Source organism: Drosophila rhopaloa, unplaced genomic scaffold, assembly GCF_018152115.1.
Source record: "Drosophila rhopaloa isolate 14029-0021.01 unplaced genomic scaffold, ASM1815211v1 contig_163, whole genome shotgun sequence".
In the NCBI taxonomy this organism is placed as follows: Eukaryota; Metazoa; Arthropoda; class Insecta; order Diptera; family Drosophilidae; genus Drosophila; species Drosophila rhopaloa.
The window spans coordinates 3,672,587-3,696,321 of NW_025335043.1; the positions used below are offsets into that span (position 1 = coordinate 3,672,587).

Genomic DNA, 23,735 nt, shown 5'->3' on the forward strand with positions numbered 1-23,735 from the left:
CTGCAGGCGCGTCCACATCACCAAACAAACGATGGACTTCCTGGGTGAGAAATTCGAGGTGGAGCAGGGAGAGGGTGGAAATCGAGATGCCTATCTGGCGGATCACAAGATAGAAACGTATCTCATAGTGCCACCGAAACCGGCCTACACGTACAGCGTTCCGCGAGTGGTGGAGTGCATCGAGCACAACGATCCCAGTCCCACGGAAGACTCGAAGGAGACGAAGGAGATCAAGGAGGTGGATCACTCCCATGAGGCAGCTGATGTGACTGAGAGTCTACTCCCGGTCACTGTGGATCCACCTCCTCCAGTTGTGGACGAGAAGATGTCACCCACTTCGACGAACAGCCAGGAGCCTCCTCTGCACGCTCCCCTCGCCTCCGCCGCCTCCATGTCCATCAAGGAGTTGTCCGAGGAGGAGGACGAGGCCGACGAGGCCACCGCAGTCACGGAGCCCCTGATGGTCAAGGATCAGGAGGGCAAGGACGGCCAGGAGGTGAAAGCCAATGGTGGACATCGCGGCAGTGGCGACTCCGCCGCCTCCGAGTCTGCGGCTAAGTCCACGGCCCTTTCCCTGCCCGCCGAGGATCTGCTCAGCATGAGCGGATCGGAGAGCGGCATCTCCAACAGCGGAACCCCAGCTCCATCTTCGAATCCTGCGAGTTTCACGCCCACTGCAGCCGCCCCCGCCGGAGCAGCTTCCTCCGGAGCCAACAGCCTCACGGTGTCCGAGGCCCCCGAGCGATCGCGCCGGAAGTTGTCCGTTCAAGGTGAGAACTGTACTGGGTACTCACTCTATTGATTGGTTTACAATATAATTTTTAAAATACTAATCCAAAAGCAATGCAAGAGTACTAAACCTTAAAATCCTCTTAATCCTTTTTTTTAGTTTTATCGAGACGGTTTTAATTTCAACAACCCCTGTATCACAAATACTTTTAAAAGTAAAAAACGAACAACTCGTATTGAGTATCATACTCTAAGCTCCCAATAATTAAATTTTTTTATTTAAGTAAACTTTTATCTATTTGCCATCAATCACAACCTTAAAAGTACACTTTCTGCTGAAAGTTTAACGAAATTTTAAGATTGCAAATATAATTTAAATTGTTAAAATTCTAAAACTATTTGTTAGGTAAAAGAGCAAAGGTCTAAGACTTCTTTTAATACATTTTAATATTGCATTTTTATACCCGTTACTCGTAGAGTAAAAGGGTATATTGTATTCGTGCAAAAGTATGTAACAGCTAGAAGGAAGCGTTTCCGACCCTATAAAGTATATATATTCTTGATCAGGGTCACTAGCCGAGTCGATATAGCCATGTCCGTCTGTCCGTCTGTCCGTCTGTCCGTCTGTCTGTCCGTCTGTCTGTCTGTCCGTATGAACGCTGAGATCTCGGAAACTATAAAAGCTAGAAGATTGGCATTTTGCATGCAGATTCTAGGAGTTCCTACGCAGCGCAAGTTTGTTTCAAAACGGTGCCACGCCCCCTTTAACGCCCACAATCGCTTATATACGATTTTAAAAATTTAAATATTTCGAAAAATAAAAATGCAGTTTTATTGTGTTTATCAATACCTATCGAAATGTAGAAGAAATTTTCCAAATCGGACCATTCGTTAAAAAGTTATGCGTGATCAAAGTTTCTATCTCCATCTCCCTCGCACTCCCTTTACCTGAGTAACGGGTATCTGATAGTCGGGGCACCCGACTATAGCGTTCTCTCTTGTTTTAAGATAAAAATATTGAATTTTATTTAAGAACATTTTCCAAATAAAATTTTTATTTTTAAATAATAAATGAATAAATCTTATTCAGTTTCTTGCTTGCCAATAATTGCCAACCTTTTAAATCCTTTTTAATATAAATTTGGCTGTAAACGCCACAGTCACAACCTTTAATGGGCATTAAAACTTCGGAGTTGCCCGCAATAGCTCTAACCTAAATACAAAATTATTAAAGTATTATTATATTTCTCAAATTTGTAAGGAACAAACAATAATAGAATAAAAGGAACATTAAAAAGAATTTTTAAAATTCTAAAACCATCTTGTTGAAAGATCATTAGTTTAAAAGTACCTTTTAATATGTAATATTTGTGAGTTCAATATTTTACAATTTTATTTAAAACCCCCTTAAATTCAAGTTTTGCTTAAAAATTAACAAATAAATTTAATGCTTGTTGCTTTTAATAATTGCCATTGTTTTTTTAAATAGTAGTTCGGCTGTAAGCGTTCAGCCACATGCCATCAAACACAGGCTGTAATGGGCATTAACACTTCGGTGTTGCCGGCGATAGCTCTTTATTTATGTGACCCTCCTCATGCCTCCTTTCCGCCCTTTCCGACCAGGTCTGATGTCCTTCGCCGACAGACGCCGCTCCTCCGGAGCCTTCATCGAGGGACGCAAGCTGTCCATCCACAGTGGAGAAAGTTTCCGCAGTCATGCGGGTAAGTTGAATGCCCCCTTCCCTCCCCTCCCCTCGTAAAACGCAACAGTTGAAAATCACTTTCACAAATGAGCTCAGGTTATGCATAATTTTATCGCTGGCAGGGCAACTTTTGCATCGTAAATTTATCGCAGGCTTGCATTTGTTTGCGGATTGGCCTTTGTGAAAACTTTAGCCATGGATGTGGACCGTGGACCGTGGACCGTGGACCAGAACCGGGGCAATTAAGGTCCTTTGACTGGCAGCTGGGTATATTTTTAGTGGCATACTTTTCGGTCGGGGTTTGGGGATTCGGGCACTGCACGTGAAGCCATGAGGTTTTGTGTTGGTTTATGAGTTTTAATTTGCCAAGGACATCGAGTACGGCGTGCGGCATGTGGCATGTGGCAAAGTCACTTTGATGGCATTTTTAATGCGAATGGGTGACTTTTAATGAGCTTGTCTGGCTGCTCCCCCCAATAGCTCAACTGTAAAAACTTCGCAGTTTTTGAGGTGTATTAAGCCAAGCGATTTGGGAGAGATTTTCCATTATTAATGGCATCTTACTGGACCGAAAAGTTGTCGTTAAATTCTTGGGACATTTAAAATATCTGCTTTGTTCATAAAAAACTATCACAATGTAGTATGGTACTTAAACTACTTCGAAATGTGACTTTGTAAGATGTTTAATTTAAGCGTTACACCGTGGGAATTCTTAGTACATATATTTATTCAACTTATTACCAGATTGTATTACTAGTCATGCTCGTAATAATAATAATCAATTTCAAACACTGTTCAATAACTGATTAGGTGGTAAACAATTTATTTATTCATTTATTTTGATTATTATTCTGATTAGGTAGTAATTTTATTATTTCATTTATTTTCATTTGAAAATAAGATAAGATATCACACAATTTGCGGTTACAAATAGGCTTTAACTCATTAATTATTGATCAAGATTAGGTTACAGATGTTACATTTATTATTAAAGTGCCATTTATGGTAAATATTTTTTTAAGCATGCAACTTTTTGCCACATTGTTATTGCTCTAAACTTTAATTTTATGTTGAACCCTTTCAGGACATGTCACTCGCAATCGTCCCTCATCGAAGATGACCAAATATGTGGAGTGCTGGGGGGCAGATCGACCCTTTGCCAATATTGCCGAATCCAAGCTGGTGAAGAACATCGGACTGGCGGTGAGTTGGCCTAAATTCGAGGGGATTGGGCTTATTTCACCCCAGTATAGATTGTGAAAAATCAAATTTAACTGACTAGAAAATATCAGAAAATTGGATAAGGCAAAGTGGACTATTTTCTTAGATTGATTGGGTCATAAGCTTATTACAGAGTATATCTATTATATGGGAAGTAGCTTATACATATCCAAATTAAATGGCAGTTGTATATTATTAATTATTTTTATTTTTGTAGAGAAAAACAACATTTTTTTACATCTTTACTTATACATTTTGTTGGGTTTTAAATAGCGTTAATAGCTATGTCTATTTTGCTTTCTTATTTTGTCATGAATTTGGGAAGCTTTAATATGTATCATATTTTATATTTAACGAAGAATTACATTTGAAACTTATAGTATGCATATTTCTCTTTTAAATAAATAAAAGTTCTTGTGAATTTTGCATATACACAGTGTACTGTAACTGAATTAAAGCTTCAGCTCCCAACTCTATTATTATGTGTCCTTTTCGGTTTCTCGCCCTTTTCTGGCCGCAGAGCATCGCCATGATTGAATCAAATTTACTGCCGCCGGAGCGTAAATGTTTCAATTTTAATTTCTTCGGACCGCCCACGGAGCTGAAGCCGTTCACCATGTGGTACCGCAATACGCCCCGGGAGGGAATGTACCGCGCCCAGCCGGATACGCACTTCCGGTTCGACCTGATATGCGCCTTCGTCCTCTTCTGCTCGCTGGCCGTCGTCCAGTTGATTGTAATCGAATTGTAGGTGAGATCAACTCGCATTAACGAGCCCATTGTCTTACCTTTGGCCTTTACGAAAAATCAGGAACCTGGCCCTCCTTGGATCCCTTCTGGCCAGCTTTGTGTCCCTGGCCCTGTTCCTCTACCTGAGCAACATGTCCGTGCCGGATGTCCATGCCTCGGCGACGGAGCGAAACGGTCCTGGCCAGGTGGTGGCCAGTAGTCGCTACTTGCGACTGGCCATGTTCGTCATCGTCAACATCCTCATCTCGTCCTGTGCCGTTTTCAGCGTGGTAAGTTCAAATAAAGCTCTCTTGGCTTATTTTCAAACAAGTCATTTGGGTACTAGAAACTAAGCCCAGTTGTTAACAATAATAGATGATTATTCTTATTTATACGTACCTAAAACAGAAATAACTGGATATTAAAACTTAACTCTATTTACTTAAATAAAATACTCCAGTGACAGGCAAACAACAAAGATTTAATTTTTGAAAATACTTGTCAAGTAGAGTGTATAATTGTTAGTATAGTTATTATTAAACATTACTAAATCAATTACACATACGAAATGTTGAAAGAAATTAATTGTTCCCGGTTGTATTTCTTTAAGCATAGAAGGTTAGAAGGAATTTCTTCCGACTCTACAACATACTTCCCATACTTTCTTTCATATATTCATAAAATAGAATCAATAGCAAAGTCGTTGTCCTTCTGTCTGACCGCCTGTATATATGTCAAGATCTCGGGAACTATAAGAGCTAGAGCTTTTTGATGATTCTTCAAGATTCTAATGATGCATAAGCAGAGCCTACAAACAGTGAAATTTTGTAGAGAACTGGTATAAAAATGTTTGTGGGCTATATTTTTTAATATAAGCCATATCATGTAAACTAAAAACATTCAAAAACCAACAATTATTACAAAAGTTATTAAGAAATAAAGTTTAAAATTGTTAATAACGTCAGCGCAATCAGTTAAAGGTTTAAGTATTCCCAGATGGATATTCTTTTCCTTTTGTTTGCCGTCCCAATTTAACTGCAAGAGGCACCATCTGTTAGGGGTATACTTGTTTTGAAATTTGTTAAAATTTGTATTTAATTGTCGGAGATCTCGACTACAGCGTGTCTTCTTTGACTCGCCATTTTGATCATCCTACTTAATACAGCTTCAAATTCCTTTGCTAGATCAACTTCACAATACCTGACGGGGTAAACAGTGAGTCATCACCTAATTCCACCATCTTGGCCAGCAACTCTTCGAACGAGTTTCTGAACTTCACCCAGGAGGACATCCAGATGTTGGAAATCGCACATGCCATACCCATTGCCCCCGTATTTCTATATTGCTGCGCCATCAGTCTGGCGGCAATTTCGGCCTTTCTGCGATCTGGTTTTATCCTCAAGTTGATTGCCATGCTGGTAGCTGTGATTGCCCAGGTCACAGTACTCGGGTACAGCGATCTCTTTGTGCAGTATAACCTGACAAACATCGAATATGGGTAAGTTGGGAACCATTTATTTAGGTTTACATCAAATTCTTAAATATTAAAAAAAAACCCTTATTTAACGTTTCCTTCAGTTCAAATCAGCTTTTAAATTGTTTTTAACTTTTTTGTCTTAGAAGGCACAACCCAACTGTTCTTGATTCTATTAATTCTATATTTATTTTAATTAATCGTATATTAAAGTATAAATTTTAAACGTAAATTTTAATCTTAAACCATAGAAAAGTACTTTGCCACTAAAGATTTTTTTTCAAAAAAATATTTCTCAGTTTAATAACTATAAATTTACAAGTCATAATTTTAAATGAATAAATTTACAAATAAAAGGTTATATAAAGACTTGTATTAATAATATTCCTTATTAAAATATTTGTAATATTAGTTAAGTTTTTTATATAAATATATCCCAGTTCAACTACTAAAACATTAAAAAAAAAATAAATAAATTTTACTGATGAAATTGATAGACAAAAAGTTTTCTTGAACTTTTACGAGTTTTAATCAATTTTAATGGTATTGATTTTCATCCTCAGATTACCCCTCGAGATCAAGGGGTTCCTGTTGCTCCTGGTGATAATTCTGGTGCTGCACACTCTGGATCGCCAGGGCGAATATGTGGCCCGCACCGATTTCCTGTGGAAGGCCAAGCTGAAGGTCGAACAGGAGGAGGTCGAAACAATGCGAGGCATCAACAAGGCATGAATAATTCTTAAATGGATAAAAGCGGTTCGATGCTAAGTGGAAATGCGCTTTATTTTCAGATTCTGCTGGAGAACATTCTGCCGGCCCACGTGGCCACCCATTTCCTGCACCTGGAACGCTCCACGGAGCTCTACCACGAAAGCTACTCCTGCGTGGCCGTGATGTTCGCCTCCATTCCCAACTACAAGGAGTTCTATGACGAGACGGATGTCAACAAACAGGGTCTGGAGTGCCTGCGCCTGTTGAACGAAATCATTTGTGATTTCGACAAGGTATGCGGCTGTCTTTAACGAAATCATTTAATAGTATTAACAACTTCATTATTTGAAACTATTTCCCCATTTCGACAAATTAAAATATTTGTTTATAGTAAACGAGTATTTTCTTTAGAAAAAAGTTCTATATAATACATACTTAATGTTTTGGTACATTCATTAAATATTAAATACGTTCAATATTTCCTTGATAATTATCATCATCAGATATTGTTTTAGTATATTTCGATTTTAGTTAGTAGGTAAATTAAGTTGCCTAGCTAGAAGTAGGCCAATTATCCCCTTATTAATTTGATTATTTTGTTTATTTAAAAATGCTACTTACTTTTCAGTTACTGTTGAAACCCAAGTTCAGTGGAATCGAGAAGATTAAAACCATCGCCAGCACTTATATGTGTGCTTCGGGTCTGAGGCCTGGAAAAGAGGACGGCGCTACGGTAAGTGGCGGTTTGTTTTATTATCTGGAGGCCTCTTCTATAATGTCTATCTCGTCTAATTTATGTATTTCCAATGCTTTCACTAATCCTGTAAATAACAACATTGTCAAATCCTGACTTGATTGCCCAATCTAGTCACGTAGCTTTGCGGTAAGTCTTTAAATTTGTCTGCTTAAAGTTGTCATATTCTCTGTGATTGGCTTACATTATCAGACACCATCAGCTTCAAATTAAATGTTTCCAATTCAACCTTACAAAAATGCCGGAATTCAGTTTAAATTCCAACCTTTTTCCCCATTTCCCCCAATAAATCCCAATCGCCCGAGTGTTATTTACTGTTCAAATGCCTTTTAATCGCTGCTTAGCACTTTAATTAAATTTTTACAACTACCAAACAAAGAGGAAATCAAATCACATTGGCTTAACAAAGGCCAAAGAGAGACCAATAAAAAAAGGGTCGCCAAATGAGGGTGGACTTGGGGGCAGGGATTGGGATGAGCTGGGATTCTGGGAAGAGGGCAATGAGGACTAAATCGAATCGGGACTAACGCAGTTCTCCTTTCTGTTTTCCCCATAAAGGACGAGAAGCGAACGGAGGAGCACAACGTGGTCATATTGGTCGAGTTTGCGATTGCTTTGATGTCCATATTGGATTCGATTAATCGGGAGTCCTTCCAGCGATTCCGTCTCCGCATAGGACTCAATCACGGTCCGGTGATTGCCGGCGTGATTGGTGCCCAGAAGCCGCAATATGATATCTGGAGTAATACAGTGAATGTGGCCTCACGCATGGACTCCTGCGGCGTGATGGGACGGCTTCAGGTGAGTGTTGCAACTGGGAGTTTACCTAGGGGCTTAGGAATCTTTATTTAACACTGTTTCAGACACATTTGCGTTTATTTTAATTGTTATATCGCGTTACGCTCACCAGTGAAGTGTTAATGTAATGTAAGGGTTTAATTGCATAAAGTACATAAACTAACTCATGATTTGTCCTGGTAACTACACTCTAAGCTCAAATAACTGTTGGAATTTAGAAATTCCCCTTGAAAATATACCTATAGCTAACTTTACAAATTTCCAAATATCTTCTGTTAAATTCAGAAAATGTTCAACAAGATATGAATTAAAATACAGTACATGTGCGATGTTACAGAAATTTAATGGCGTTTCTTTTTTAATATAACTAGAATCTAGAAGATGAGTAAAAAGGTCTTGATTTTACTAAGACTTATTTTATTAAACAAATCTAACCGTATTTAAATTCACATGTATAAAGAGAGATTTTAGTAAACAAAATAAGTTAAGGTAGAAATAATCATTGGCAGAAGGTACATAGGTATTGGCTACATGTTATATTTAGTTTGATCAGATTTTAACACACCACTTAATCCGCTTTCGCTTATTCCGCCATTATTAAAGTTAAAGTCATTTGACATAATAACTGGATGTATTATAAAGTTAAGATACAATAAAATTTAGTAAAAAAAAAATAAATAAATAAATACATTAAAAAGTGTTAGGAAAGGATTCCAAAAGATTAACCCAAAAATAAACCTTACCCATTATTTCTCCCCGCAGACAACGGAAAACACCGCAAAGATATTGATGGCCGCGGGCTATGAGTGCGAGTGCCGAGGCCTCACCTATGTGAAGGGCAAGGGAAATCTAGTCACCTACTTTGTAAAGACACCTTTCGATGGGAAATTGTAAATCACCCAGTTGCTGTTGATACTATTTAATGGATATTTATGATCATGTACACGTAGCGTAGGCCAAAAGTCACTTCAAAGCATCTTCTTATTTATTTTTTGAGCTTTTCATTTTAGTTGTAATGAATTTGCAAGCATTTAAAGTACGTTGCTCATCACACGCACATGTTAAGTATTTGTTAGCAAGCAATTTGTTTATTAGTTAGCTAGTAGAATTTAAATGTTATTGACTATTTCGTACAATTTGTTAGCTAATCTTATGCGTAGCCATCACTTAAACAGCGAATAATTATATACGATTCGAATTACAATTATGATAGACAAAGAAATGCAAATTAGCCCACCCTAGCCCAAAAGTTAACCCACAAACAAATATAGCCAAAAAACATATCTATCTATCTATTTACTAACTGCTCTGTTAAATTCTTATCTGAGGCTCTCAAGATATGTTTCTGTCGCTTTCCTCTCCATTTCGAGCACTATAAAAATGAATATGTTTAAACTATGCTATTTTTTCGAACGACACTAGTTAAATTCTGTAAAAAGAATCAATTAAACTCTATATATTTTTTTACTCAAATGTTTTTACTGTTACTAAACTTTTAACTACATCATATTTTGATATATTTATGTATATAACTATATAAGATAAAGGCCACCAAAGCGAACTACCTTCTAAGACAATTATAAGCTCAAGAACCGCATCTTGTGTACCTAAAATATCCCAACAAAATACACAATACCTCCGATCAAAACTGACCTGCTTCGATGTGCAAATTGTAACCCCAACGGATTCCAATCGAACTCTCAAGATTTGAAAACCGATTTTGAAATATCTATGCTGGAATACAATAATTAAATAAAATGTCTATAAGCACTCTCTGAACACGCTGCAGTAACTCTTAAAGTAGATTCATTGAACAATATTTAATAATCAATTTCATTGATTTTTATTAAATGATAATTAAAGGAAAACAATAAAATATTATGATGTATTCAAGAAAAGTGTTTGTTTTTTAATAGATATGAATGGTTCTCCGAAATAAACGACTTCAAAACGAATTATATATAACGGTAAAAGATCTCTGAAACATGATATTTATGTCTGTAAGTATTTCTAACCTTTCCTGAACGAAATATTATTAAACTCTTATCTATAAATAACTCCTGGCATTTGCAAAAGATAAGATCAATCCCCAATGGAGAATAAAGATATATAAGATGCCCGCGCTTAGAAAAATAAATTAATATTAAATATTTTCTTAGTATTCAAGACAATCTTTGATATTAATTTATTTTGTACCATTCTGCGTTAAGATTATTCAATAATTATTTTGCGTATGATTATCTCCGAATTACCCAGTTTCAAGTTGTACAACTTACTGTTGCTAGTTTATGAAAAGAAGCAATTTATTTTGTATTTATCCAAAGTAAACTTTTTTCCTCTCATTTATGTATAATTAAAACCGAAATATTTATATTAGCAGTCAGACAAGGTTTTGAATTTTCTATTGGTTTTTTGAGGTTTATTTAGAATTTTACAAGTTACTTCCTTGACATTATATAATAAAAAATGAACAGGAATTTAAAACTGCGTTGAATGAAATGCTTGAAGAAATTATATCATGCTTTTGAATTGCAGCCAATTCGATCTAAGCAAGTTCCTTAGTTGTTAATTGGATATCATGTAGCCGTCGCGCTTAAAAATTGGAAGAAGTTTGTTTATATGGTCGTCTGGTGAAAAGGAACTCGTGAAGTGCTTCGGGCGGGGCTCTCAGTTTACAAACAAAATTTTGTAAGCAATGCAGAAACGATAACGTGCCAGGCCGATCTTGAATGCTGCTGGGGTCAGCAGTGTTCTCCAACCACTTCGCCTAGTAAGTGGCAGCCTTTGTTAGAATCGGTTCGCCGAGGAGCTTGGTCAGCATTTTCGGATCTCGGATGGCTATAAGTACACAAACACAACGCATGCGCAGACCCCGATACTCCGTCGAGGTCCCAAGTCGAGTCTGCCTTGACTTTCAGTTGCCGTCGCGGCCTTCCAACCGACAGTGTCTCAAGATTTGAAGTTCCTCGCTCGGACTTTTCTTTTTTTTTCAGTTTGTAAACCAAAAGTGTCTGAGTTATACAACCTTACCCAACTTTGCTAAATAAAAGGCCCAAAGACCTATGTGGATTTAGTTCTTCTGTTGGAATACTACCCTGGCACAGAACATCGCGTTTACAATCACAAATTTTTGGTATAATCGTCGTGCAAGTTCAGTTAGCATTTACACATGGACTTTTAATATTTCTATATAAATATCGTATTATAATACAAATGTGTTAAATTAAAATTATATTGCAAATTACAGTCGCTTTTTTTTATCAAACTTAAACATACAAAAGATATCTGGTGAGCATAAGCTTAACTGCTCGGGACAAAAAACATGTGTCTTCGGTTGGAAGATAATGTGTATATTTTTATAACAAAATTTGTACTAACTAAAGTTAAGAGATTCATTTATGCACAGATTCTCTAATTTTGAGCTGAAATTCTAAAAGCATATTCTTATAAAAATATTTTATAAGGATTTTCATCCCGTTAAGACTTTAAAGAACTTTACATTTAAAACATCCAGAAGTTAATTCGAGAGGTACTTTTTACTTATAAGCATGATGAGAAAAAAAAACTTTATGGATTCAAATATAGCACATATTTTTAGTTTCCAGCTCAGTTACGAGACACATCTGTTACTAGACTTACACTAACTAAGATATGGAGTTGGGACTCGACTCTACGGACTGAGAGCGAGAAAAATCAGGGAGAAACAAAAGGTATAACAAATCACAGAGCAAACTGCAAAGAAAATCAGGAATCTAGCGATGCCGTGGTCGCGTCTCTAGAAGTGCGGCAGGCAGACCTTGCCAGCAAAAAGCTCGGAGACCACGGTGATCCACAGGGCTAGGACGAACATGATGTAGGATATGCCGATCTTGAAGGTGTTGGGCAGCTGGTAGGCCTGTCCGCCGATCTCCTCGACGTGGAATCCCAGCGGGAAGACGACGGCCGCCATGCAAAACAGCACCATCGCGGTGAACCCCACCCAGCGGGCGTAGGGAATCACATTCCGGTTGCAGGAGGATGAGGCCAGCAGGATCACGGTGGTGGTTACGCAGATGCAGCCCACGAATACGCAGATCAGGGCGATCAGCCATTCCGGTTGCAGATCGGGGGTGTAGCACACCTGGGGCCGATTATATAGCGTCATGCAGGTCCACATGAGCCCCAGTCGAATGTCACCTGGAAATATCAAAGGTTTGAGATACATCTTGCAGTAGGTACTTCCGTGTTTTCCGCACTTTACCTGTTCCCGACTCCGTGATGATCCAATCCGGCAGAGCCAGACTTACAATCGCAAAAACATCGGCCGCCATGAAAAGCGTTGCACTAATTGTAGTCAGTTTATCCATTTTAGTCCGGAGTTTTTGTTATTATTCGTTTATTTATGTTTTGTACTTCTTTCGCTGCCAGCAATACACTAAATAATACCAAACGCCGATAACTCTTGCTTCTTTTATCGACTGAACCAGTTTTTTGGCTTATCGGTTCAAAAGAACCAAACTGCGCGCCAACATTTGAATTCGAAATTCAAAAATGCCATTTCATCATTTTAACACATTTTTTATATGTTTAACTGTCATTAGCCATTTATTTATTATTACAGATTTTAGATGTTGAAAAATATCACGAAAAGACAGATAAATCAACATCCTAGTTGTATATTCTAAATTACGATTAAGCAAACTTAGAGAAATCAAAAGCATGTAATTCTATATTTGCAGACCTCTGTTAAAGATGCATTTTAAAAAAATAGTTTAAATTCTAATTTGGTTTCCCAATGAATACTAATTTTAATCTTAATCCTTAAAATCAAAATCTGTAAATATCAGACTTTTCCGGTGCCGACTTTAATAGTAGAAAAAATTAAAATCTTGAAGATGATAAACTGACTCATGTGTAAAATGTTTGCTTTTTATTCCTTCAGCAAGCTTGGCAAACCGGTAAAGAACCATAATGCTTAAACTGAATTGCAATTATAAAAGCAATTAAGACTGCATATCATACAACGCCCTTGGCTACAACTATATCTGAGCGATATGCAGTGGCATTTGAGGCAGTCTGGCGTATAAAAATAAAGTTACAATTCCAATTATAGGTGAGGGAATTGTATGTGGCCACGTCACATGACCGCAGCTGACGTGTCCTTAGTGTACTTAGTCCGACCAGGTTGACCCAGGTTATGTGGCCGGTCAGCACTACAAGGGGTGGTAGGTTCGGTTTCAGCGCTATCTATTGGAGGAACCCCTTCAATGCCCCATAATTGCCGGCTAGGACCTAGTGGGCTGGCGCTCTTATCGTCCTGCCGGCCATGTAATTCTCGTATTATTATTAGCAAATTCATTTGCATTCATTCACTTTTCGGATGTGCAACTCAACACTTGCGCGCTTTCCGCCGGCATTGAATTACCGTCGCGACGTCGAGGAACCTAAACACGAAATCGAAACCACCGCGAAATCCTGTGGAAAAGGGCTGTCAGCCAATGGAGATTTGTTTTTGTTGATTAGTTCGATTTCTGTTTACAAATGTATCTAAATTATGCTAGGTTGTGATTTTGGATTGGATTGGACAGTCACATACAATAGGCGAGTAAGCTTGCAGAGAAAGAAATAGTGTTCATTATGGATTTTATTTAATTATATTGTTAAAGGGAAAGTTACGATAATCAAAAAAGGATCCACTTTAATAACCTTATTCTGGTATATTACAAATTAAGATACATTTTGGACAAAAGTTTCGATAATTGATTTAGAAATCTAAAGCTTCGATGGTAGGAAATTACAGTTTTGAATATTATTTGTTATAGGCATTAAAATATTAATATTAAATTACTATGCGTTTTAATGCATTTTTTTTAAATTTTTCCTTGTATTTTTTTCTAATTTTCTTCTTATTTTCCTATTTGCAGTACTGCATTTTTGTCCAAAGCCAAGTGAAGCCAACACCGCGCAATCTGAACCTGGCATTCGATACCACAGGCTAACAATAACTAGGCTTTTGTATACACATTTCGTTTATAATTAGGAAGCGGAAAGCTGCCTGCTGGCAGTTCTTGGCACGACATGGTCGTGTCCGAATCAGAATCCGAATTTCTGTTCTCTGGCCCTCAGCCCATGAGTGAGCACCAGGAAGCCATCGACGGGTAAGGTTGAATAACAAAACTAATGTTTTAATTTCGTGTTTTCACCACCTTACACCTTACTTCATAAAGAAATCTGGAAAGTTTACTCGTAACACCTGTAATTGAATGCGTGGTAGAGTTGAATCCTGGGAGTCCGAATAAACATAAAGATACCAACAAAGAAGAGGAAAATCCAGATAGCGCAGATCCCAAGGACCTAGAGGAAAATCAAACAGATACAAGTAGTCCGACAAGGGAAGACACAACTAGACCTCTTGTTCTAGAAGAAAGACACTCTCTGTCCATGTAAGTGTAATCTAAAATGTTTAATTTTTCATGGGATTGATTTTGAAATTTCTCATTTTCAGAGCCGAAACGAAGAAGCGCAGAGCCAGTGTGTATTCCAACGAACTGCTCTTTATTCCCAAAGAACTCGCTCGCAGTGAACTTCAGCAGCGGACGAGGATCCGTAGTAGATACGCCAAGAATCGGGACTATCACCTGCGGATGTTGAAGTTCCCCGTGGGATCGGGTCGCCCTCGATTCGTGGCCAAGCAAATGAAGAAAGGCCAAGAGGATAACCAGCCGATCTCCAAGGATTCCGAAGACGAAACTAACGATTGTCTTGCGGAGGTTAAACAGGAAGAGTTTATTGAGGAGCCGACCGAGGGACTTGAAAGTGCAAAGGAGTTACCCATGAACATGCCTGATTTGAGGGCAGAAAGTAAAGTGAAGCACCAACTTCCCGACGATGAAGAAATCAGCATTATGTTGTACGATCTGGTGAAAAAGGAGGTCGATGATAACAATGACTTGGAAAAAATGAACCGACAAATCCTTCAGAGTCAGCGACAAAGTGTGATAAGATCCAGCAGCACAAAACTCCAGCACTATCCCTATTTGCGATGGCACAATCCGGATCGAGTAGACCAGGACTTCAAGATGGGGCTCTTGGAGCAAAGGAAAACCAAATGGGAGCCGGAAATTCAAGTCGGCTATTGTAAGGTGAATAATGTAGATGCCACAGAATGTATCAGGGAGGAGGATCAGGGGGAATATACTCAAGAACTAGCTATTCCTGACCCACAGGTTGAACAACCATCAGTTTTAGAACCTCCATTACAGCAAACGCAAGCAATCAGTTGCCACGAAATTCCAGCCCCAGAGCAAGTTATTGAAGTGCCAGTCAATGATTTTACTCCTGCAATATCGGGATCCCCTGGAGATTCCGAACAAACAACAAATTCTGCACTTCGTCAGCAGCTAATGCATCACATTGTCCAGCCGAATTTGTGCAACGAGGAAGTTTGCCAATCCATCAGCTGCAATAACAACGCCATCGATCTAGTGAATCAAAACCTCAGGCAACATCAATTCGCTGAGACTTCTATAGCCAATGACCTAAGTCATCAGTGGAACCCCCAAAATAGTGAAAACTTCATCGATCAGTCATTCCACAAGCAGCAATTGCATATTCAGCAGCAATATCTGTACCAGCAACTCAATCAGGCACAAAACCAGCAGCAACAGGAAATTATCTACCAGCAACATCAGCACGAGGCCGAGGACAAGTTGCAGCAAATGAGGGCCATGTATCAGCGCATCAAGAGCCGGGAGGAGGAGCAACTGCGTCTGATGGGTAAGTCCTTGAAGAAGCTCCTGGATGAGCGACTTAATTGCGAACGCAAACATGCGGAGGAGAAGCGTTTGTTTCTGCTGAAAATGGAGCACATCAAGAAGCTGGAGGACAAACTGAGGGTGGACAAGGAGCAGCTGCAACGAAACCTGAGATCCGACCTCACAACTCTGGAGCTGCGAATTACCGATCAGCAACGACAGCAGGATGAGAAGGCTTTAGCATGGTCCTGGCAGCAGCAACAGCAGCAGCACCAGCAGCAGCAATTGCAATTGCAGCAGCAACAATTGCTGGTGCAACAGCAATCTCAGCAACAGCAGCCGCATTTTATGCATCAACTGCACGGCCAGGAATCCCAGCCAAACCAAGAGCAACCATATATGCAGCAACACTCGATTTTGTACGACCCCCCACCTTATGTATATCCACTTGGCTATCAAGAATCGATGGTATATCAACAGCGTTTACAAGCCTATCACGATCAGCAGAACTTTAGTCCAGCAGAGACTCACAATGCAGCGATTGATATGCAGAGAAGACTAATCCTGCCGCCGCCGCCTCCATATTGCCAGTCCAACAGCAGGATCTCAACTGAGGCCAGTTCCACGGCCAGGAAAGTGAGGCATCGTCGTCCAACCGTCGACCAGAGGTCAGATCCATATGCTGCCCCAACGAGGGGCCCCTTGCCACCAGCTGCAGAGGTCATGCGATTCCAGGAGAACCCACAAATCGTACCACCCACAGCCCAAACTCATGAGCCCAGTTCCAGAAACGAACAGATAGGAATCACTTCCATCATGACTAATTACGTCGCTAACTTCATGAATATGCGTGCTGAGAGATAATTACACTGAAAACTTACTTTTAATTGTTAACTGCTTACATGTGATTTTGCTGGAAATGCTTTAAGGGTATATACATTTAGTTTTACAATAAGGGAGTTATCTGAAATAAAATCGCACATTAAAGTGATTAAGTTTTTAATAAACAAATTACATACTGTTTAATAAATTAAAATCAATAAAAAGCTATTTTTATACCCTTGCAGAGGGTATTATAATTTTGGTCAAAAGTGTGCAACGCGGTGAAGGAGACATCTCCGACCCTATAAAGTATATATATTTTTGATCAGGATCACCTCCTGAGTTTATATAGCCATGTCCGTCTGTCTGTTTCTACGCAAACTAGTCTCTCAGTTTTAAAGATATCGAATTGAAACTTTGCACACATCCTTCTTTCCTTTGTACGCAGTATATAAGTCGGAACGGCCGAGTATATCTTATAGCTGCCATATAACTGAACGATTGGAAATGCCATAACTTTGGTGTTTTTAAAGTTAGGAAGTTGGGATTTTTTATGAGTATTAAGAATGCATCATATGAATAATTTTGGAGAATATAATTTGCAGAATATTCTGCAAGGGTATTTCAACTTCGGCTCCGCCCGAAGTTAGCTTTCCTTTCTTGTTTTTTCTTATTTTTGTGAGACTTTTGAATACTCCCAATTCATATAAACTAAAAATACAAGAGTATATATGTATATGTATATGTATATCTCCGTATGCGCGGCTTAGCTCGTAATGCGTCATCTAAGAGTCATTATTTTTGGAAGGCGTCATGACTAAGATTGGAGCAAAATACATTTCAAAAGTGGGGTTGCATATTTTTCTTTGGCTTTTTATACCCTTGCAGAGGGTATTATAATTTCAGTAACGCATTGAAGGAGACATCTCCGACCATATAGATTTGGTATAACTTAGGTATTATGGAATTACTGTTTTAATTAAATTAAAATCGGACAACAATATCATATAGCTGCCATACAAAGCAAAATGCAGCGCAAAATCGACATATGTAGCTTCATTGTTATAGTAATATAGGCATAGAAATCGAAATGTAGTCGATTTGTAATAACTGCAAGGGTATATAAACTTCGGCTTGAATAAATAAAAATTCTTGAAAGAATGAAAGTTTTGCTGATACAATTTTCGGCTTGAAATGCTTATCTCTCCCAGGAAATACCACGGCCACAACAAATGCAAAATATTTCATCAACTGGGAATTTTGATAAGTTAATCCGGGAAACAGAGAATTCCTAATATTTTGTGGCAAATTAAAAGCACGGAAGTACAAGGCACAAAAGATATGAACGAGCTGAACCCCATTACATACTGTCCCGACAATAATGTATCCTGGCAATTAACAAATTTATGCCTTTCCTTTTGCACCTATTTTAGCTTTATATCAAGATATTAAAATTGGTAATATCAAGTTAGTGCCAAGTGTAAGGTTTTTCAGTAAAATCTTGGCCTTTAAATTGTCTTCGGAAGTTTTGCAAATGATAAGTACGGTACTGTATATATTTTCTTTTTAATATCCAGATGGTTCATTTAACATACATATACCCCTTATTTAACGAAAACAGGGAACAAAATATGTTTCAGAATATTTGCTAATTTCTTATCGGGATCACCATAGGGCTCTTTTTCGGTCGGCAAGCTAGTGCAGAATTAGTACAATATAAGCTCTCGACTTGAAACGTTGAAAATATTTTGAAAATGCCGAAGCTAGCTGAGTTCTTTTTGTTGTCCGCAGCAATGGTTTGCAATGGTTTGGTCCTGGTAGGATCCCAAGGACATCCGTCTTCAGTTTGTGTCCTTACAGACGCTCCGACTCAGTGCGGGGCCTTTTGCCTAGCCGCGCTTAATCCTATAATTGATGACCTAGCTGATCTCCGGAACCAGTTTACAACTATGGCAGTCGTTCAAAAAGAATCTCAGGAGGTGTGGGACAGAAAGCAACAAGAAACCAAATCAATGATGGACGAAATGCTGAAAGAAACAAGAGCCATGTTAAACAGCATCAAAGAGAACACAAAGGACAGACAGCAAGACATTAACTCTAAGTTAACCAATATTGAAACACAACTACAACAAAAACTCAAGGGCGATGGTCAACAACCACCCATACAGGATACACAAATTGTGCACCAAACAAATCCTAGGACAGATGTAAGGCCGATCGGAGCGAAAAAGTGGGAAATCGTTTTAACTATAAAAACATGGATTGATGCTGAAGCTCATTGCCGTAGTTTGGGCGGCCACTTGGCGGACTTCCAAAACAAAGAAGAAGTGGAAAATCTTAAAAGGAAAATAGCTATTCATCTTTTGGTTTCTTTCACATTTTGGGTGGGCATTAACGATCGGGAAAAGGAGAACGAGTTTGTATCAGTGGCCTCCGGCAAGAAAGCACCATTTTTGGATTGGTCCGATGGAGAACCTAACAATAATAACGGCGAAGACTGCGTTGAGATTTCTAGTGGCCAAATGAACGATAACAACTGCAACAAACAATTTTTTTTTATTTGTCAGTATTACGATAATAATTAATAAAATGCTGTATTAATCTTAGTTTTACTTTAATTATTTGTATTGCTTTATTACTTTTTGGTCTTGCCCCTTCTCAACTTATAGCTTTTTCTATCCACTTTAAAAAAGAAAATTCGAAAACTCCAGAGAACGACTTTCAGATAATTGAATTTTATTTCGATTTCGCACAAATTTAAAAATACTCAAAATTGCTCATATTTTTTTAAAGAAAAGAATAAGCATCGTGATTAGACCCTCTGGGGACAACATCTAAATACTTAATCGTTTCTTATTGAAAACAAAACAAGTGAATACAAGGAAAATTAGATCAAAATGAATTCCAATAAAATGTATTTATTTATTTCCTTAGCCGATTTTACATCTGTTCAAATGAACAACAATATCTTTATCAAGGTAATGTATATTAGGTATCTTGAAGTCGGTGCACCAGAATGAAGCGATCTTGCTTGTTTTTAAGTGTTTCGTCTAAACAGGTTGGGCGACATAATTTGCATATCGTTCTCTCCTCACTGTTTTGAATTTAAACTACATGGATTCCGAGTTCAGTTTGTTCGAACTAGTAAAGAAGTAAACATCTGATCATGCCGCTGGCAAATCTGAAGTTAAGTCCTCACGACCAGCAAGTGCTAGATTCCATCTTCAATCCCCTCGAGCTCAGCAGCATCCACTCGCAGGATTCCGTCCCCTCTGAAGATTCTCTGAAGGATGTGGAGCCGGATAACGAAGGCACCAGAGCTTCCAGGGAGTTGGAGCTCAAAGCCATTGAATTATCTGAAAAGGGGGAACTGAAAGAAGCCCTAGATTTATTCCGACAAGCACTAGATCGGGCTTACAGAGCATCTGTGCTGAATAATCGTGCTCAAACCCTACGTCTGGCAAAACGCGATGTGGGTTAGTAATGATATTTATTAATTGTGGTATTTGATTGATATGAATATATAGTTTACTTAAAATATAAGTTCTGGAGAATGCCGTTCCTAACAGATAGCTGTGCTTATAGAGGCCCTGGATGACTTGAACAGAGCCGTGGAGTTGGCCAATGATCAGCAGATCCGGACCAAGTGCCACGCCCACTGTCAGCGAGGAGTGCTATACCGCAAACTGGATAATTTGGAGGCGGCGCGTGCAGATTTCGAGGCAGCAGCCCAGTTGGGCAGCAAATTCGCCAGGGAACAGGTAGTCCACTTAATTATTACCGAAAAAGCCCAGGCTAATCCAACACTCTTTCCAGCTGGTAGAAATTAATCCCTTTGCGGCACTCTGCAATCAAATGCTTCGCCAGGCCTTCGATCAACTCAAGTAGAATGCGATAAATAAATGTTTAAAAAAATATATGTATATAATAAGGCACTTTGTTTTGCTCGAAAACTGGTAGTTAGAAAAGTCCACCGTGTGAGTAAATTAAATAAAATAAACCAGTTTACCGTCTAACTACAAAATGGCGAATTTTTTTAATTTGCTGTGTTAATGTCTGACATATAGACAAATCTTAAAAAAATTATTATAGTTATATATTATATAAATCAATAGTATCCGAAGTATCAGCCATTACATTTTCACTAATAAAATCGACCATTTTATTAATTGACCTAAAATTGTAGCCTACAACAATATGTTTGCCTGGGAAAATGAAGAAAGAGATCGGAAAATATATCAGACCCCATTTTGCCTGTTGCTTCATTGTGGGATTAATTCAATATTATTTCCCAGTTGAATTTTGAAGCCCTCCAAACACTTCACCGCGTTTTTCGTTTTTATATTTATTTTTTTTTCATCTCCTGTTTAACTGGTTCACGTGGCCATGACCCGTCTCCCAATGGGCGGCATCCAAGCGATAAATCCATCCCGGCGCAACTTTCTGCGGGAAAACCGGATGATGGTGAGCCAGGTGGCTCCAAGCTACCAGATGCCCACTGCAGCCTCGTTGGCCAGGTGCTGCGGCCCAGTTAAGCAACTGTTGGCAGACGGAACGCGACCAAAACGTGTTCCCGATCGACGGAATCTCTCCGAGAAGCAGGTCCAAACGGAGGACATCAACGACGAGCGGTTCCTTAGTGCCGCTTTGCTCAAATGCTCGGAGAAGACCCAATTCCAATTGCAATCCCACAGCGAAGGCGACGAGACGGTGATCGGCAGGGGAAATGAGTTGCTGGACGAAGGCCCTTGCCTGCGACGCACTGCGTCCAATTTTGAGCTGGGCAGAGTGCCGGAGCAACGCGATTGCTATCGACCGGGGCAGTACACACTGCACCGGCCATTAGCCACGTTGCTCGGCATTGTGCCCGGCGGTTTGAATTACCTGGACAGCGGCTGCTCCTCAATCCGACAGCAGGATGACGAGGTGTTTCAGTGCTGCCCATCCTCCAGGCCGAGCTCTCCAAGAGTCCGTCAAATGGACATTCCGGAGGTGGTGGACGTGGATCCGGAGGACATGCTGAGTGTCCGTTCCCAGGCATCCTGTGAACACCTGCCTGTCCTGGACGCCCAGATCCAAGAGGATGAGTTCCAGAAGCTGCCGGATCCCCTGCCTGAGTCACATAAAGAGCCGGAATCCCAGCATATCCTGCTTTCCAGCGATCAGCGCAGGGTACTTTTAGATGCCGCTCGCGAGCGGCAAAACAAACTGATTGCCGAGTACAACCGATTGCCCCTTTCCATGGGCACTTTGCGAGTTCGCAACCTCAAGCAAAAGCTGGAGCAGCAATTGGACTTGGTGGACTACGATCTTAACATGCTTTCGCAGGCGAAAGTGTTCTTAAAACAGGAACCCGAGAGTGGAGTAATTGCACATTAAAAATTGTAAACAAAAATAAACGTTTAGATAAAAGCACAAACAAAAGGCAGCAATGAGGTGAGGAATTTGTAGAATTTATCATTAGATTTATATTGAGCAATACCAGAAAAGACCATATATTCTTAGGCTTTCTCTGATTTTTTCTCAAATATATATATATAAATAAAAATATCAGAATAAGTACAGTAAAAAATGTATTCTATTACTTTAAAGTCATTCATATTTTAGGGAAAAAAAACAAAAAAAAAGTTTTTTTTTAACAATGACCTAAAAGCTCATCTTTTACGCAATATATTGCCTTGAAAAACATATTTTTTAGGTGACGAATTCCCGCCCAAATGTATTTCTCATGTTGCTTTATCACAATAAGTCATTGAACGGCCTTGACATATTTTCTGTTTGAAAGATATCGAAATTGGCAACATTTTTGTTTGTTTTTAGATATCAGCAACAAGAGAGGCGATAAGAATTCGCAGCCAACCTTGAAAATGGCCATAAAAAGGGCTCTACTAACATCAACTCGATCAAAAACAGAAACCAGCTGCATATCAACATGCCATTTAAAGTACAATCTTTGCTTTGCCTGATTCTCCTCTCCGGAGGTTTAAATTCAATTCAAGGAAAAGAGTTTCCGCAGTGTGCTAATGCTGAAATCGACAGCTTTGTGATGGCCATCGACGACTGTGCCTCGTATATCTACTGCAATGGAGTCGACTCCTTCCGGGACAGCTGTCCGGAGTCCACATATTTCGATGACCGGACCCAGGAGTGTGCCTTCGACGATGCCGGGATCTGTCTCAGGGACTCTGTTTCTGTTTTGACGGAGGAGCAGCCCGAGGAGGATGAGGAGGTGGCCGGAAACAGCACTCCAGCTCCCACACCACCTTCTCAGGTTACTTCAACATTCCCTCCGGGTGCTTCTACACCCTCCGCGGACTCTTCTCCATCCACTCCAGCTCCTTCACCATCCTCTTCAGCTCCTTCACCATCCCCTCCAGCTCCTTCTCCATCCCCTCCAGCTCCTTCACCATCCTCTCCTGCTCTGGAAAGGCCACACTGCGACACATCCGGCGATGGTGATTATCCGCATCCCCAGCGATGCGAGTATTTCTACCGGTGCCTCAGCGGTTACCTCACCATTGTCCGATGTCCTTACAAATATGGCTGGGACTTTCCCACGAAACAATGCAAGCCGATCACTGAAGCTCATTGCTTTTAATATAGCTCCTAGTCTAGAAAATACCTTACCTAACAGAGAAATGCTCTTAATATTGGGTCTCACTTCGAGATTTACCCAAGGGGTTCCATTTTCCTTGTAAAATATGTTTCATCGATATAAGTTTGCTTAACAATAGATTATTCGAGCGGTATTCTTTACAATGTTTAAGAATTGTCTGTTTAATTTATTGATAACAACAATTTTGAATTGTTTATTTATTTAAAAGTATTCATTGTATACCTTTAAGTCTCACCTTCACAATGCCCAAAGCAAAATAAACAGAAAAGTTAAAAATCACTTGGGTTTTTGGGATGCAGTGTATGCAGTATGCAGTGAAAAGTATAACGTCGTATTTCGGATTAAATTCAAGGAACTTACGGATGTATTCACATTTATAAGGGTTTTAAATCTGGTAATTTCTGAGTAGTTAATTCTAAAAACAATACAAAACCGTCCGTAAATA

The 23,735-nt window shown here is 39.3% G+C and overlaps 7 protein-coding genes across 11 annotated transcripts in view; 6 read left to right on the forward strand and 1 right to left on the reverse strand.

Moving 5' to 3' along the window:
* Positions 1–10,017, forward strand: part of LOC108052913 (adenylate cyclase type 2) — a 54,648-nt gene extending 44,631 nt beyond the window's left edge. The window contains exons 10-21 of one of the 3 annotated variants that reach the window (XM_044457763.1): positions 7–770; positions 2,353–2,451; positions 3,517–3,635; positions 4,174–4,400; positions 4,465–4,672; positions 5,567–5,880; positions 6,420–6,582; positions 6,648–6,860; positions 7,196–7,300; positions 7,436–7,450; positions 7,880–8,122; positions 8,882–10,017. In XM_044457763.1, the coding sequence (XP_044313698.1) occupies positions 7–770; positions 2,353–2,451; positions 3,517–3,635; positions 4,174–4,400; positions 4,465–4,672; positions 5,567–5,880; positions 6,420–6,582; positions 6,648–6,860; positions 7,196–7,300; positions 7,436–7,450; positions 7,880–8,122; positions 8,882–9,013 (2,602 nt within the window). In that variant the 3' untranslated portion in view covers positions 9,014–10,017. Of the gene's footprint in view, positions 1–6; positions 771–2,352; positions 2,452–3,516; positions 3,636–4,173; positions 4,405–4,464; positions 4,673–5,566; positions 5,881–6,419; positions 6,583–6,647; positions 6,861–7,195; positions 7,301–7,435; positions 7,451–7,879; positions 8,123–8,881 lie in introns of those variants that run through there. The other 2 variants (XM_044457764.1, XM_044457765.1) reach the window with 2 other exon arrangements.
* A 1,431-nt stretch (positions 10,018–11,448) lies between these two features.
* On the reverse strand, positions 11,449–12,513 carry LOC108052984 (uncharacterized protein C16orf52 homolog A). Of its 2 annotated transcripts, XR_001769675.1 has the most exons (3): positions 12,360–12,513; positions 11,836–12,295; positions 11,449–11,782 (listed from the first exon to the last, which is right to left on the reverse strand). XR_001769675.1 is itself a non-coding variant. In XM_017135547.1 (2 exons), the coding sequence occupies exons 1-2, from the start codon at positions 12,463–12,465 to the stop codon at positions 11,895–11,897; spliced, it is 507 nt and encodes a 168-aa protein (XP_016991036.1). In that variant the 5' UTR covers positions 12,466–12,513; the 3' UTR covers positions 11,449–11,894. The 2 variants fall into 2 exon arrangements, 1 of the variants encoding a protein (XP_016991036.1); XM_017135547.1 differs by having other exon boundaries at positions 11,449–12,295.
* A 1,663-nt stretch (positions 12,514–14,176) lies between these two features.
* Positions 14,177–16,716, forward strand: LOC108042760 (transcription factor SPT20 homolog). Its single transcript, XM_017121198.1, has 3 exons — positions 14,177–14,256; positions 14,326–14,541; positions 14,604–16,716. Exons 1-3 carry the CDS (start codon positions 14,177–14,179, stop codon positions 16,714–16,716), a joined length of 2,409 nt encoding a protein of 802 aa, XP_016976687.1.
* Positions 16,717–18,158: 1,442 nt separating this feature from the next.
* On the forward strand, positions 18,159–19,767 carry LOC123037410 (collectin-11-like). Its single transcript, XM_044457834.1, has 2 exons — positions 18,159–19,652; positions 19,717–19,767. Exon 1 carries the CDS (start codon positions 18,429–18,431, stop codon positions 19,257–19,259), a length of 831 nt encoding a protein of 276 aa, XP_044313769.1. The 5' UTR covers positions 18,159–18,428; the 3' UTR covers positions 19,260–19,652; positions 19,717–19,767.
* Positions 19,768–19,772: 5 nt separating this feature from the next.
* LOC108042763 (tetratricopeptide repeat protein 36 homolog) lies at positions 19,773–20,854 on the forward strand. 2 transcript variants are annotated; one of them, XM_017121202.2, is made up of 3 exons: positions 19,788–20,150; positions 20,260–20,435; positions 20,491–20,854. In XM_017121202.2, exons 1-3 carry the CDS (start codon positions 19,841–19,843, stop codon positions 20,560–20,562), a joined length of 558 nt encoding a protein of 185 aa, XP_016976691.1. In that variant the 5' UTR covers positions 19,788–19,840; the 3' UTR covers positions 20,563–20,854. The 2 variants fall into 2 exon arrangements, with proteins under 2 accessions (XP_016976692.1, XP_016976691.1); XM_017121203.2 differs by lacking the exon at positions 20,491–20,854 and having other exon boundaries at positions 19,773–20,150; positions 20,219–20,262.
* A 126-nt stretch (positions 20,855–20,980) lies between these two features.
* LOC108042764 lies at positions 20,981–22,079 on the forward strand. The gene has a single exon (XM_017121204.2). It carries the CDS (start codon positions 21,061–21,063, stop codon positions 22,051–22,053), a length of 993 nt encoding a protein of 330 aa, XP_016976693.2. The 5' UTR covers positions 20,981–21,060; the 3' UTR covers positions 22,054–22,079.
* Positions 22,080–22,606: 527 nt separating this feature from the next.
* LOC108042761 (chitin-binding lectin 1) lies at positions 22,607–23,284 on the forward strand. The gene is given in 1 exon segment (XM_017121200.2): positions 22,607–23,284. A coding segment is annotated over 1 exon segment (678 nt).
* Positions 23,285–23,735: the final 451 nt, after the last annotated feature.

Coding starts and splice junctions, on each gene's coding strand:
- LOC108052984 (XM_017135547.1), bottom strand. CDS start 12,465: ATGGATAAACTGACTACAATTAGTGCAACGCTTTTCATGGCGGCCGAT. Junction 12,296..12,359: donor CATCACGGAGTCGGGAACAG/GTAAAGTGCGGA, acceptor TGATATTTCCAG/GTGACATTCGACTGGGGCTC.
- LOC108042760 (XM_017121198.1), top strand. CDS start 14,177: ATGGTCGTGTCCGAATCAGAATCCGAATTTCTGTTCTCTGGCCCTCAG. Junction 14,257..14,325: donor CACCAGGAAGCCATCGACGG/GTAAGGTTGAAT, acceptor TACTTCATAAAG/AAATCTGGAAAGTTTACTCG. Junction 14,542..14,603: donor GAAAGACACTCTCTGTCCAT/GTAAGTGTAATC, acceptor TCTCATTTTCAG/AGCCGAAACGAAGAAGCGCA.
- LOC123037410 (XM_044457834.1), top strand. CDS start 18,429: ATGCCGAAGCTAGCTGAGTTCTTTTTGTTGTCCGCAGCAATGGTTTGC.
- LOC108042763 (XM_017121202.2), top strand. CDS start 19,841: ATGCCGCTGGCAAATCTGAAGTTAAGTCCTCACGACCAGCAAGTGCTA. Junction 20,151..20,259: donor TCTGGCAAAACGCGATGTGG/GTTAGTAATGAT, acceptor CTGTGCTTATAG/AGGCCCTGGATGACTTGAAC. Junction 20,436..20,490: donor GCAAATTCGCCAGGGAACAG/GTAGTCCACTTA, acceptor CACTCTTTCCAG/CTGGTAGAAATTAATCCCTT.
- LOC108042764 (XM_017121204.2), top strand. CDS start 21,061: ATGACCCGTCTCCCAATGGGCGGCATCCAAGCGATAAATCCATCCCGG.